Source organism: Borostomias antarcticus (assembly GCF_949987555.1).
Source record: "Borostomias antarcticus genome assembly, chromosome: 13".
NCBI classification, from domain to species: domain Eukaryota; kingdom Metazoa; phylum Chordata; class Actinopteri; order Stomiiformes; family Stomiidae; genus Borostomias; species Borostomias antarcticus.
The window spans coordinates 21,898,646-21,913,540 of record NC_140246.1 but is presented as its reverse complement, the minus strand read 5'-3'; the positions used below and the strand labels follow the sequence as shown (position 1 = coordinate 21,913,540).

Sequence of the window (14,895 nt, the reverse complement as noted above, 5' to 3'; positions counted from 1 at the left end):
CCCAACGCTCTCTCTCTCTCCTGCTCCCCAACGCTCTCTCTCTCTCCTGCACCCCAACGCTCTCTCTCTCTCCTGCTCCCCAACGCTCTCTCTCTCCTGCTCCCCAACGCTCTCTCTCTCCTGCTCCCCAACGCTCTCTCTCTCTCCTGCTCCCCAACGCTATCTCTCCTGCTCCCCAACGCTCTCTCTCTCTCCTGCTCCCCAACGCTCTCTCTCTCTCCTGCTCCCCAACGCTCTCTCTCTCTCCTGCTCCCCAACGCTCTCTCTCTCTCCTGCTCCCCAACGCTCTCTCTCTCTCCTGCTCCCCAACGCTCTCTCTCTCCTGCTCCCCAACGCTCTCTCTCTCTCCTGCTCCCCAACGCTCTCTCTCTCTCCTGCTCCCCAACGCTCTCTCTCTCTCCTGCTCCCCAACGCTATCTCTCCTGCTCCCCAACGCTCTCTCTCTCTCCTGCTCCCCAACGCTCTCTCTCTCTCCTGCTCCCCAACACTCTCTCTCTCTCCTGCTCCCCAACGCTCTCTCTCCTGCTCCCCAACGCTCTCTCTCTCTCCTGCTCCCCAACGCTCTCTCTCTCCTGCTCCCCAACGCTCTCTCTCTCCTGCTCCCCAACGCTCTCTCTCTCTCCTGCTCCCCAACGCTCTCTCTCTCTCCTGCTCCCCAACGCTCTCTCTCCTGCTCCCCAACGCTCTCTCTCTCTCCTGCACCCCAACACTTGCAGTAATAAAATTAATGGTGTGGAATGATACCTTGGAGATTGTGGTGAGATCGTGTCTTTTCGTCTCCAGGTATCATCGAGTGCATAGCTGTCACATTCTAGATGGAGTCCAGCTGGGACGATGCAGACACTATCCGTTTTCTGACTGGTTAAGAAACCTGTGTGTGTGTAAACAGTTTCTGTCTGCCATTGCTCGAAGAGACCCCTCCCAGATGTGCTCTTACACACACACACACACACACAAACACACACACACACACACACACATACACACACACACACACACACAGACTCTCTCTCTCTTACACACACACACCTACCTCTACCTCCCCCATGTTTTTGCTGGCGGAGGGCAATACCTGGAGCACGGCATGCTGGGTAGACATTTTTTAAGGCTGTTGCTATTCTGAGTATAATGGCTGGCACCTGGCCACCCGGAGCTTTAGCCTGCGAGAGCTGCGCCCCCGCCAACATCTGTACGTGCTTCCCAAGCCTTCACCTTCACCGGAGCTTTACGGACTCAAACCTTCTGACATTCCAGACACTTGTCTTATTACACTGCACTCGACCGACCTGCAGGCCCTCGCAGAACACCTCAAAGCTGTCCTCTGTGCGTGCGGGGTGGCGCTCACATCCATCATCCCGGCGCCGCGGTGACCAAACAAATCAGCCAGCAGCAAGAAAATATGATTTCACCATGTCAGGAAGGTAGAAAACATGATTTAACTTTGTCAGGAAGGTAGAAAACATGATTTAACTTTGTCAGGAAGGTAGAAAACATGATTTAACTTCACCAGGAAGGTAGAAAACATGGTTTAACTTTGTCAGGAAGGTAGAAAACATGATTTAACTTCGTCAGGAAGGTAGAAAACATGGCTTAACTTTGTCAGGGAAGTAGAAAACATGATTTAACTTTGTCAGGAAGGTAGAAAACATGATTTAACATTGTCGGGAAGGTAGAACACCTGATTTCACCACATCAGGAAGGTAGAAAACATGATTTAACTTCGTCAGGAAGGTAGAAAACATGATTTAACTTTGTCAGGAAGGTAGAAAACATGATTTAACTTTGTCAGGAAGGTAGAAAACATGATTTAACTTCACCAGGAAGGTAGAAAACATGGTTTAACTTTGTCAGGAAGGTAGAAAACATGATTTAACTTCGTCAGGAAGGTAGAAAACATGGCTTAACTTTGTCAGGGAAGTAGAAAACATGATTTATCTTTGTCAGGAAGGTAGAAAACATGATTTAACATTGTCGGGAAGGTAGAACACCTGATTTCACCACATCAGGAAGGTAGGAAACATGATTTAACTTCGTCAGGAAGGTAGAAAACATGGCTTAACTTTGTCAGGAAAGTAGAAAACATGATTTAACTTTGTCAGGAAGGTAGAAAACATGATTTAACTTCGCCAGGAAGGTAGAAAACATGATTTAACTTTGTCGGGAAGGTAGAAAACCTGATTTCACCACATCAGGAAGGTAGAAAACATGATTTAACTTTGTCAGGAAGGTAGAAAACATGGCTTAACTTTGTCAGGAAAGTAGAAAACATGATTTAACTTTGTCAGGAAGGTAGAAAACATGATTTAACTTTGTCGGGAAGGTAGAACACCTGATTTCACCACATCAGGAAGGTAGAAAATATTATTTCAACACATCAGGAAGGTAGAAGCACAGCCGTACGCTTAATCTGCGAGACTCTTTGTTCCTACTCTGCATGAAAAAACTGTGTTTGTTTCTCAAAGGACTGACGACCAAAGGTTTCTTCAAATAATCAAGGGCCTGGTCAGCTGGACGAGTGCTTGGGTACGTGTCACTGTGTCAGTTCTGCTCTCTAGCTTGACTGGGAAGGTCAGACGGTTGTTTTTGTGAAGGAGCCAGTGTGAGTGAGTCGGTTAAACTTCGTGTTGTTGCTGTCTGGTCTGGTCTGGAACCGCTGCAGAGAAAGGGAAGCATCGGGAAGCAATCAGCTGATCAGGCCCTCCGGGCGTCCCCCTCCCCATCCAGGCCTGCCTGTCCCACATGTCCCCCTCCCTCCGGGCGTCCCCATCCAGACCTGCCTGTCCCACATGTCCCCCCTCCCTCCGGACGTCCCCCTCCCCATCTAGGCCTGCCTGTCCCACATGTACCCCCTCCCTCCGGGCGTCCCCCTCCTCATCCAGGCCTGCCTGTCCCACATGTCCCCCTCCCTCTGGGCATCCCCCTCCTCATCCAGGCCTGCCTGTCCCACGTGTCCCCCCTCCTCATCCAGGCCTGCCTGTCCCACATGTCCCCCCTCCACTCTGCCCTGCTCCTTCTCAAACCTAGTGCAGACCTAATTAATCACTATAGGGCCCTGTACATGTGCAGCAGGCATGCCATACCTGCCCCAGGCCCCCTCCATTCCCACAGAGCTGGATGGTTCCAGGCTGCAGTTAGGCCCATGGCACGTTCTAGAGTCCATGCTTCTAGAACCGCTGGTTGGCCTTGTGGGTTCCTCACTTTAGTGTGCTTTAAATCCCAAAGTGTCCAGGCTGATCAGCTGATACCAGCATGCTCCTCCTTGCATTCCTCCCATAAAGCATTCAGTGGTGGGATGATAAAACAGGTTTGCGTGTCTCTTATTTTCCAGTTAGTTGAAGATTGATCCATGCATCTCCAAGCAGATTTCATAGATCATATCTCCAAGCAGATTTCATAGATCATATCTCCAAGCAGATTTCATAGATCATATCTCCAAGCAGATTTCATAGATCATATCTCCAAGCAGATTTCATAGATCATGGTGTCAAATTAGCCTGGTGAGACTGTCCTGATCTCACGTCATTTCACTACAGACCACATGGCACATCAGGTTAGTGTCAAACTGGGCCAAAGTCAAACTTTTCAGGGAACCCCATTTCTATGTAGCACAATCCAATGTCTATAGTTTATCAATGGTTTTCTAACTAGCATTCGACTGGCTTCCCTAATGACTATTGAGTGGAATAACTGTCTGGTGTCTGCTTCTCACATTCTCACATGCCATTCAGACGTGTGGAAGTGGTTCAGCTGTAACCAGGGCCCATTCACTCATCTAGCACGTTTACACATCTGAGTATGTATCTTAAGATCCTCACTCACTAGGTTGGATTCTCACTTAAATTGCAGTATCTATCAAATGCACACTACATAACAATGTGAGTGAGGACGGTCTTTAAATACATAGGTTATTGTAAAATAGGTTAAATAAAATAGGCCCTGGATTTGCAACACAGACGTATATGTATATACTTGAAAATAAACAAGCCAAGGTTTCTAAACTCAGATTATGCTGAACAGAAAGGAATTTTGAATGGGATCTTTGGCACCTTCACATTAGAATGGAACTGTGGCTGTACGAATTGATTCTTCTCTGCTCTAATTTGCTTGCATTCTAATTCTAGAAGGCAATCTCATTTGCAGTGGACTGGGTGTTCAGTTTGGAATACAAATTAGCTGATTGGGGCAGAAAGCTAATGGACAAGTCTCACACCTTGACATTTCAATTATTGATGCAATAAAGCAGTCAATACACTACTACTGAGAATATCACTACTTTGTACAGGAACAGCAGCTCTCAGGATCGCAAGGCCCTACAGAGAGTGGTACAGTCAGCTGAACATACCTGGGGGGGGGCACTCCCCCACCTTGAAGACATCTACTCCAGAGGATGCAAGACCAAGGCCAACAGGATCCTGAGAGACCCCAGGCACCCAAGCAATGGACTGTTCTCTCTGCTACAGTCAGGAAGGAGATACCACATGGAGAGACTCAGGAAGAGCTTCTTCCAGTAAGCCCTCCAGCTCCTATGCCCAGAGGAGCAGGATATCTAGTGATTCAAGATTCCTTTTATTCGTCACATCTAATGTACATAACACAACCACTTACAAAACACATCACGTTTTACTTAAAGGTCATACCCCCCCCCCCCCCTTCCCCCACGGGATTATCTATCATTTATTTTATATACATATACAGCACGTACATAATCCATTTTATACTGTATAGAAGGGGTATTTTTTGTGTAATAAATGTTAATTTGTTTATGTGCAACTTGTAAGTCTGTAATTTGGAATTGAGTAGTTTATCTGTATCGAGTATAATCTTGGAGCCGGCAGCAACATTTCACTGTGACTGTACATTACATGACAAATAAAATAAATATTGAATATTGAATCTACTACTAGAAATCAATATAAAGAGGTGAACTTAATGGCTTGTATGTGAGTGGGAACAAATAACTAAATTCTTAGATTCTTACTAGAATACTTGTAAGTGATGGACTGATTGAAAGTCATTTTGAGATGGCTGCAATGTTTTGTAATTTTCAAATCAATACCACCAAGTCAATAATTCTGCTACAAATAACCAGTATAAGTCCATTCACCCTTGGTGGTGTTGGACAGCATACCGATCTATAGATCATGTTGAGTGAACTATAATGAGTAGCGGAGACCTGTCATCTGGTATGGGCCCTCATGAAGGCCAGGCACGGAGCTGAGGGCCCTTCTGCTCTTTCACACTGAGCCTGGAGGGGAGAGGAGCAGCACAATGACGGGCCCATGAGGAGCTTTTCACATGGTAATAGACAATGACAGGGGAAAGCAGTCTTTCTGCTGCTAATGTTTAAGCCTCTGTCAGATATGAGTCATTGTGATGCTGATGATAAACATCTGACAACCAGCAATGATGGAGAAGAGATGGTAATGTTTCATGGTAGCTACTGTTTAATGGTCACTCATAAACACAGCTCAAGCAGTTGAGCATTAATTGTGTGTGTATTTCCCTTCATTGATAATACTGAACATCATCTTAGATATAGATAGATTAGATTAGATAATATTAGATTAGATTAGATTAGATTACATTATATATACCTGTAGTAGCCTAAAGGTACCTTTCATCTGCATGGTAGGCCTGATCTGTGGATGATTTAAAATGATTAATTGGCTACTGGAAGTTATAAACTCAGTTATAAACAGCTGAGCATTAAATGTGTGTCTCTTTATAAGTCTTAACGGTGGTATTCTAATGTATTCTGTTTTATAGTCTACGATTCCCTATCAACCAACAGAAAATGTAGGCTACTCATTAGAGGCTATTTTTTCCCATTGATGGTTTGGGGGATCGTTCCTAAATCACTGTGGACTACGTTTCCCATGTCGCCCCGCGGCCCCCTCGGGTACAGCCTCCGCATACCTTCCCGTGCTGCGCATCACTTGCAGCAGCCAATGGGGAGCGGCGCACCGTAGGGTGCTCGAGAGAGCCTGGCCGCTGCGCCTCGGAGAAAATAACAGCAGAAAGTTTCACCACGGAGGTATGGACAACTTTGAACCCCGCAGTACTCTGCTACTTCTACCAAGTTTTCCAGTAGACCGAGCAAACTATTGGATTTAAAGAGCGAAAGACGTTGACTAAACCGTTAACCTTTCCTTGGGATTTCATTGGAGTTCTCGGACTATCGGATTTAAATCCGTAGCATTTTTCTGTGAAACTTTTGGGAGGACTTGAGTGTGGTTAAAAAAATGTCCGCATCTCTGCAGCCTCTCAGCTTTGCGGGGTTTGCTGCTGTTCTGCTCCTGTTCTCCAGAGTGGGACTTCTGCTGGGACATGAGGACAACACCAGAGCATGTCCCACACCCTGTACATGCTATGGACACCTTTTCGACTGCAGTCGGTTGAAAAGGGGACTATTTCCTGATCACATTCCAGAATGGACCGTACAATTGTAAGTGGTTTAAGATAGCTTTTCTATCTTATCTTGACTGTCAGTAGATATGACCAGCTATCTTAATTACCGTTCACACCTATTTTACTAATATGATTAATTAGCCTATCTTGAAGTAACAGAGCGCGTATCCGGAGCCAGCATGAATACAGTGAAAGTCATGATTTGTTTCAGTGTTATTTTGAAATGTTAGGGTTGGACAATACATGTTTAGAAGTTATCGTGTCAGATTAACTTATCGTGTTATATTACCCAAACAGGGAAGCTGAATGTTTTTCACTTACAGGGAGAGTTTGCAGTTTGTTCTTTTCATACTTTTCGTATTGACACGCACGCGCCTCCGTGTCCACGCTGCGCCCAGGTGCTGGGGCCGCGCGCACTTTAGCTTTTATATCTTATTCACTGAAGCAGCATTCAACCAAACATTATTGGTTCGAACGTCGATATAACATTGGTTTATTACCGAGATATGACTGGTGTAGGCCATCAATAACATAGGCCTATTTGGTTGCCAACACATGCGTTTTTGTTACAAAGTTTAAATAAGCACCCCAACATGTCACAAACTCTGAACACAATCAGAATCTGGATTTTTGTGACACCCAATGGCCCCATACTGCCTGTCCCTCACATGTGAATACCCGTGTTGACGACATTATGGTCATTACCCCCACAAGAGCAGTAAGAATGCCATGTCCTGTGAATGCAGGTAGTTTTCCGGTGAAAAAGCTGGTATCTTTTGCACATCAATTGTCCCATTGTTAGCCTAGTGAATCATTTCTCCAGAGCCTCGTCCACTTTGATCAGTCTCATCTCAATCACTCATTAGGTCACTGCAATCAAGATGTTAAGAAAACCTGAACAACTATCAGGAGAGAGTGATGTATTTCCATTAGGCTTTTGCAGACCCTGGGATGAATACATCCTTTGAAATGACAATCGTGGGGTTCCCCCTGCTTCAGTGTAGTTATTCAGACATCAGCGCTGTTATAACAATGAAAGGATAGACTTTATGCTAAATGAAGTCATATGGATCTCTGCCAGTTTCCTATGGCAACAACTCAAATAGTTGTGTTGTAAAAACCTTAGCAAACAGATGTTCATGAGAATGACTTTGTAGACCTTATTTATTTTGATCCTATCTGAATGTATTCTCCTGCGTTAGGCTACCGACTGCATGCTTCACAACATGGCTTTTAAATTTCCTATTACATATTCATAGTTTATTTGAGTAAAGAGTGTATGCCTGGAAATATGTCGCCAGTCAAAACAGGCTCATCCAGGCAGCCTCCCACAAGGCCGGCCCTCCAGAGGAAGAGAGGGGGTTGTGGGGGGGGGGGGCTTGGTTACACATGGGGGGGAGAAATTCTTTAGCACTCCAGCATGCTAATTTACGAGTGTCTCTCCAGCAGGTCTCAGAGCTGTGTTGTGAGTGTCTCTCCAGGAGGTCTCAGGCCTGTGTTGTGAGTGTCTCTCCAGCAGGTCTCAGGCCTGTGTTGTGAGTGTCTCTCCAGCAGGTCTCAGGCCTGTGTTGTGAGTGTCTCTCCAGCAGGTCTCAGGCCTGTGTTGTGAGTGTCTCTCCAGCAGGTCTCAGGCCTGTGTTGTGAGTGTCTCTCCAGCAGGTCTCAGGCCTGTGTTGTGAGTGTCTCTCCAGCAGGTCTCAGGCCTGTGTTGTGAGTGTCTCTCCAGCAGGTCTCAGGCCTGTGTTGTGAGTGTCTCTCCAGCAGGTCTCAGGCCTGTGTTGTGAGTGTCTCTCCAGCAGGTCTCAAGTAGCTGGTCCTCAGACACCCATGGAACTGATTAGAGAGGTCCTGCTGGATTAGAGCTACAGGACTGTCAGTGAAAGCAAGGGACCAGGGAGGAGGTGTGGGGGGGTGTTTGGTTCGAGAGTGAGTGAGTGCACGGAGGGGAGGGGGTGGTTATATGATTCTTATTTAACTAAGATAGAATACCCTCAACGGTTTCTAGAGCTTAGTGCAGCAGGACAGCCGTTTGATAGTACTCTGTCATCACGTCTCCTTTAGTCTTGACTCCAGACATTGACGTTCACCATACTTAAAACACACCAGCCTCCGCTCCAGCTGAACACCTTCCGGCTGATCTGTGCGATACCAGGCCCACTCCAGAAATAAGGAGGGAATACACTATATAAAGAGAGAGATTCAGCTGGTGGGGAGAAATGGTGTTCAACTAGTGTTTATCCCAGGCATCAATGACCTACATACGCCTGTACGGGCTGTTTTCACAGAGAAACTGCCCTGAAGGACAAGCCTACCTTTCTTATCATCCATTACTAAGAGATGGTTGGTTTCATCCACTCTTCTGATTGGTTGGTTTCATCCACTCTTCTGACGCGGATAAAGGTGCGGCATTCAGGCGCAGAGTTTCAACAGGTCCAGCAGACCTGGAGCAGCAGGGGATCTAAGGGGAGTGGAACCCTGGAGCAGAGGGGATCTAAGGGGAGTGGAACCCTGGAGCAGAGGGGGTCTAAGGGGAGTGGAACCCTGGAGCAGAGGGGGTCTAAGGGGAGTGGAACCCTGGAGCAGAGGGGGTCTAAGGGGAGTGGAACCCTGGAGCAGAGGGGGTCTGAGGGGAGTGGAACCCTGGAGCAGCAGGGGGTCTGAGGGGAGTGGAACCCTGGAGCAGAGGGGGTCTGAGGGGAGTGGAACCCTGGAGCAGAGGGGGTTTGAGGGGAGTGGAACCCTGGAGCAGAGGGGGTCTAAGGGGAGTGGAACCCTGGAGCAGAGGGGGTCTGAGGGGAGTGGAACCCTGGAGCAGAGGGGGTCTGAGGGGAGTGGAACCCTGGAGCAGAGGGGGTCTAAGGGGAGTGGAACCCTGGAGCAGAGGGGGTCTGAGGGGAGTGGAACCCTGGAGCAGAGGGGGTCTAAGGGGAGTGGAACCCTGGAGCAGAGGGGGTCTGAGGGGAGTGGAACCCTGGAGCAGAGGGGGTCTGAGGGGAGTGGAACCCTGGAGCAGAGGGGGTCTGAGGGGAGTGGAACCCTGGAGCAGAGGGGGTCTGAGGGGAGTGGAAGCATCCAGGCCACCCAGAGCTTATCGGAGTGGTTTGATATGACACCTCTCCCATACGGCCCGAGGACTGGAACAAAAACTCACAGCGGCATTTATGAGTGTGTGTGTGTGAGTGTGAGTATGTGTGTGTGTGTGTGTGTGTGTGTGTGTGTGTGGGGGGGGGGGGGGGGGGGGGTAGTCCAGTAAAACTTCAGATTTCAGAAACTCGGCTCCATCTTATGTGAAGTGAACAAATGCCAGACACACAAAATGAATTGGTTTTTTTTTCAGGCCGAATCAAAGGCAGTCCGCTCACTTTCCCGGCATCGTAGATTACCAGTTGTTAGGCCCCCCCCCCCCCCCCCCAGCTCGCCTTGATGCCTTCCAGATGGGGGGGGGGAGTGTCTTGCACGATGGTGGAGATGGTGTGCAGCAGCGCCAGTAACTCCACAGCTTTATAGCCCACTGGGCCTGCTCTCAAACCCTGCTTTCCAAAAGTGGGGGGAGGAAAAACCCAGAATGTGTTTCGGTCCGTGACTCATCTGGCTGTCTGGTTGGGCTGCGTGCTCCAGGAGGGGTGCGTGAGCTTCCCTCAGCCCCGGGTCACACCTTTACAAAACGCTCCGCTCACATTTGCACCTCGCAGTTACACGGCAACGGCGTTAGCGTTTTGGAAAACCACAACATTTCAGGAATGCTGCAAGAGGTGTTTTCACTCTCGTTTTCCAGGGTCCCGTTGTCGTGGGAACAGGCGAATGTGATCTTGTTTTGATAACGATGAAGGACGGTCGGCTATTGTACAGTTAAATTATAACACAACCTCATTTTAAAGGATTAACATGGTGGTTCAATATAACACTTTCCAGGTATCTTTAGGCAACAACAAAACACATGTGTTTAACTATTTCAGAATTCATCCATACAAATTCTTTTAAAACATGTTTTTAGAGGTCTGAATCTGCCACTCAAAAAGTTCACTCACTCAAAACTGGGCGTGATTCATAACAACTGATTGACAGTTCTCTGAGCAAATGACCAACTGGAATCATTATGATTGACAGGCGTGTGCCCCGTTACCATAGCTACCACCGCTCCGAGCTAAACAACACAAGAGCTAGATCGGGCAACAGCCAGATCAATAGCCATTTTTCTAGCTGCTAACCAGGGGCATTTACAAAGTCCTTAATATTATATTAACCCCCAAACATTATAAAGATACACGCTACCTAACAGGCCGTATCCTCGAATTTGCATTAGGCCAATTTGGGAAAAGTACGATAAAAGTATAACGACGACACGTCTCCCCCGCGACACAGAGGAAAAGCCCCCTGCAGCCGGCCACGCAAGCTTGGAGGCTTGGGCTATTAGACTAGCTTTCAGCCAGCTACGAACAGTATAGACCTAGTTAGTCAAATAATTGCAACTGTGGGTCTTACCAGAAGACAGATCATTTGCGCTGTGAAACCGACATAAAATCCGCATTGTTCACCAGTCTAACGTTATTTATCTTAGTAGGTGTCCAACAAAGCCAGTTGAACACTGAAACGTTACTGTTCTGGGAACATCTGTCAGTTGTGGTGATATAAAGGAATTGAGTGGAATACCACCGCAATAACTGATTATTAGTCAGATCAATTCAATCATTATAGCTTGTTTCATATACAAAGGCAACACAATGTGCGCTTTACAGAAAGGGGGAGAGGATGTAGCCTACATGTAGCCTACTTATCCTACCCCGAATTATGTGGGAGACTGCATGCGTTTGGAGAGATAGCGGGCCGTGCACCACGACTCCGTGAGCGCAGCGGTCAAGGGGTATAGCCTACTCCGGAGTCTGGAGACTAACAGGTCATGCAGTCAATAGATCTCGTTTTGAATGTTATTGTAATGCCCTCTGGTTCTAATAGAATATATCTACTGGAGCTGTTTAATCCCAAAATGCGCAATGCTTCCTGAAGTTGGGTCGGATCGAGGTGCTGGGATGATCAACATTATGTGGAGCAGATGCCACAGTGATGATAAGGTTTACACAACTTTCAGAATGTTTTGCAGAATGACAATTATTTAGAGTTGTAAATTATGAAAGGAACATAATAACTTGACTTAATATCTTCACCTCCACCCACCCTGAAATGTAGTCATAATTTTAGCACAATAGCCTCTATATGCGCCTCACAACGCTGCAATACAAGACCTTAGGACAAACGATTCAGTACACAGCAGGTGTGTTTGATCAAGTTCAAATGTGAGAATAAATAAATGACAAAAACCCGCACGGGTACTGTAGGACTACGTCTTTATTTTCCGAGGTAATTGTTGCGCATACAACATGACATTAAATTAAGACATAGGCTACTTTCTCATAAAACAGGGCGGTGTTGTAACATTTATAATATCATTAGGTGACATTGGCTGCAACCTGCCCTCCAGGACCTGCACACCTCCAGAGCCCTGAAGCGCGGGACCTGGACCTCCTGAGTCCCAACCTGTCCTCCAGGACCTGGACCTCCCGAGTCCCAGTATTGGAAATGTAGTGATCTGGCTACAAGAAAAGGGGACAAATTATAAAAGCGATTAGTAATAGCATCGATATTTTGCATATGCAAAACAGCATAAATTACAACAATAGGCTATTTATCAGTAAGTCTAAATTATATCGAATTAAGTTTGAGCGAGAGATAATCGGGAGATTCTTGTGGAGACAAACTGACTTATATCCACCTTTGACTTCGTAACTTTGCCTATTGTATTGGCCTATACAACAAAGCACGCTCACAACAGTTATGGTAGGCTATCGCTTCGGAAACCTTACAGCACAGTTTGCACCTGGTGCAAGTAGATTTTATGCCAGGGAAGAGTACAGTATGATGCGCTGTGTTTCTGCCATTGCACAGGACGGCTAACGTTACCAAAAGCAAATGCATTGAGAGCTAACGTTAGCATGCTAGGATAATTAACACAGCTAGCTGACATTCCAAACATTAGGCTAGCTAACGTCAACATGCTGGATAAAGACAGATAGCTAGCTGGATCAGACAGCTTTTTAAAAACTGTTGCCAATTACAGCTAACGTTATGGTTCGTTTATCTAACATTAGCTAGGTTGGCTACTAATCAGACACGATCATGGTAAAAACTTCCCAATTTGTATGACAACCACAAATACAATTAGGCCTATAAAATGTACAAATTATATTAAAATAAGAGGTGGTCATCATTGAGACTGCAACTATTCAATTGTTCTCAAGATGAGAAAAGGTTCAGAACTACCTTACCGTGTTCGATAGATGGTGAAACGGCGCAGACAGGTTTCTGTTGGAGGCGGTGCAGGGGAGTGGAGGAGGGTTTTTCAAACTTTAGGGTGACGTCAACAATGGGAAAAACGTCACAAATTCGGAGTATTTTTACCCCGAGTCAAATTGGACTGAAAATGTTACGCTTCCAGTTTCTCAAAAACGACAAAACGGATATATTTAATGTTTTTATTGTGTTTCTTCAATGTCCTATTGTGCAAATAGCACGTTCAAACTCAAAAAAAGTGAAAATCACCATGTTAATCCTTTAAAGCCCAGAATGTGATTGTAGGATTCAATGTGATTGCTTAGTCGAAATAGGCTACTCTTGTACTCTACTCTTCTATATAGATCTAACCTCTTCGTTGATTAATAAAGATAAAGCTTGTTAGACAAAAAATAGGCTAGAGGCTATATAACATTAATAAAATAGACGAGTTTGTTAATTATATGCTTTGTGTTAAGACTGGTGACTGATTTGCTTCCATACATAGGGAGTCTATTTTGAGCAGGGTGCAGCTGACAAAAGTCTAGCCCAATCTCTAAAATGCATGAGGCTCATTGTAAAAAGTAGGCCTATCTTTATTTCATTTTGTTAGGATATTCTATTCAATGTTTATATTATGTTCTGCTATTCTAATCATTCTATCTGTTGTTCTTTTATGCATTATAATAGTCAAACCACAATCTCCAAAGACATAACAGCATTATATAATTCAGATCTAGATCTAGAGTTTTTAGTCACAGACTATACGATTTTGCAAAGACTGGGATCATGCAGGTCATTTGCAAAAAACAAAACAAAACTTCAGATAATATTAAACATGTTTGATTTGACCAGAACTTCAAGGGAAAAAAACTGATTTAAGACTGGGATTGCCATCTCAAACAAGCGTGATCGGTCTCTAGCAAAACTCATTATTTTATTCAGACATTGGAAAGTGCATTTATTTAAATCATTTGGATGGATGGACTATAATAAATAACAATAATATATAATAATAACAATAATAACAATGCTGATAATAATAAGACAACAATAATAATAATAATAATCATAATAATAATAATAGGCCTCAGTGTGAAGAAGGATAATAGACCAGTTATAGAGCTTCTCAGTGTGAAGAGGGATAATAGACCAGTTATAGAGCTTCTCAGTGTGAAGGATAATAGACCAGTTATAGAGCTTCTCAGTGTGAAGAGGATAATAGACCAGTTATAGAGCTTCTCAGTGTGAAGAGGATAATAGACCAGTTATAGAGCTTCTCAGTGTGAAGAGGATAATAGACCAGTTATAGAGCTTCTCAGTGTGAAGAGGATAATAGACCAGTTATAGAGCTTCTCAGTGTGATGAAGGATCATAGACCAGTTATAGAGCTTCTCAGTGTGAAGGATAATAGACCAGTTATAGAGCTTCTCAGTGTGAAGAGGATAATAGACCAGTTATAGAGCGTCTCAGTGTGATGAAGAATAATAGACCAGTTATAGAGCTTCTCAGTGTGATGAAGGATAATAGACCAGTTATAGAGCTTCTCAGTGTGATGAAGGATAATAGACCAGTTATAGAGCTTCTCAGTGTGAAGGATAATAGACCAGTTATAGAGCTTCTCAGTGTGAAGGATAATAGACCAGTTATAGAGCTTCTCAGTGTGAAGGATCATAGACCAGTTATAGAGCTTCTCAGTGTGATGAAGGATAATAGACCAGTTATAGAGCTTCTCAGTGTGAAGGATAATAGACCAGTTATAGAGCTTCTCAGTGTGAAGGATCATAGACCAGTTATAGAGCTTCTCAGTGTGAAGGATCATAGACCAGTTATAGAGCTTCTCAGTGTGAAGGATAATAGACCAGTTATAGAGCTTCTCAGTGTGATGAAGGATAATAGACCAGTTATAGAGCTTCTCAGTGTGAAGGATAATAGACCAGTTATAGAGCTTCTCAGTGTGAAGAGGATAATAGACCAGTTATAGAGCTTCTCAGTGTGAAGGATCATAGACCAGTTATAGACTGTTGGTCCAAACGCTCATTTGGCTTTTCTTTTCTTTTTTTCTTCTTTTCTTTTTCTGCTTGCAAATACACCAGTTTGTTTTGGAAACGTTTCAGCCGGTTTCAGACATTACTCAGAATAATTTCAGTTTGTGGTATAGAG

General features: G+C 45.1%; 1 protein-coding gene across 1 annotated transcript in view; it reads left to right on the top strand.

Moving 5' to 3' along the window:
• The first annotated feature begins 6,154 nt into the window (after positions 1–6,154).
• Positions 6,155–14,895, top strand: part of lrig3 (leucine-rich repeats and immunoglobulin-like domains 3) — a 46,191-nt gene continuing 37,450 nt past the window's right edge. Inside the window, 1 exon segment of the mRNA XM_084447779.1 lies at positions 6,155–6,445. Within this exon segment, the coding sequence (XP_084303905.1) occupies positions 6,243–6,445 (203 nt within the window). The 5' untranslated portion in view covers positions 6,155–6,242.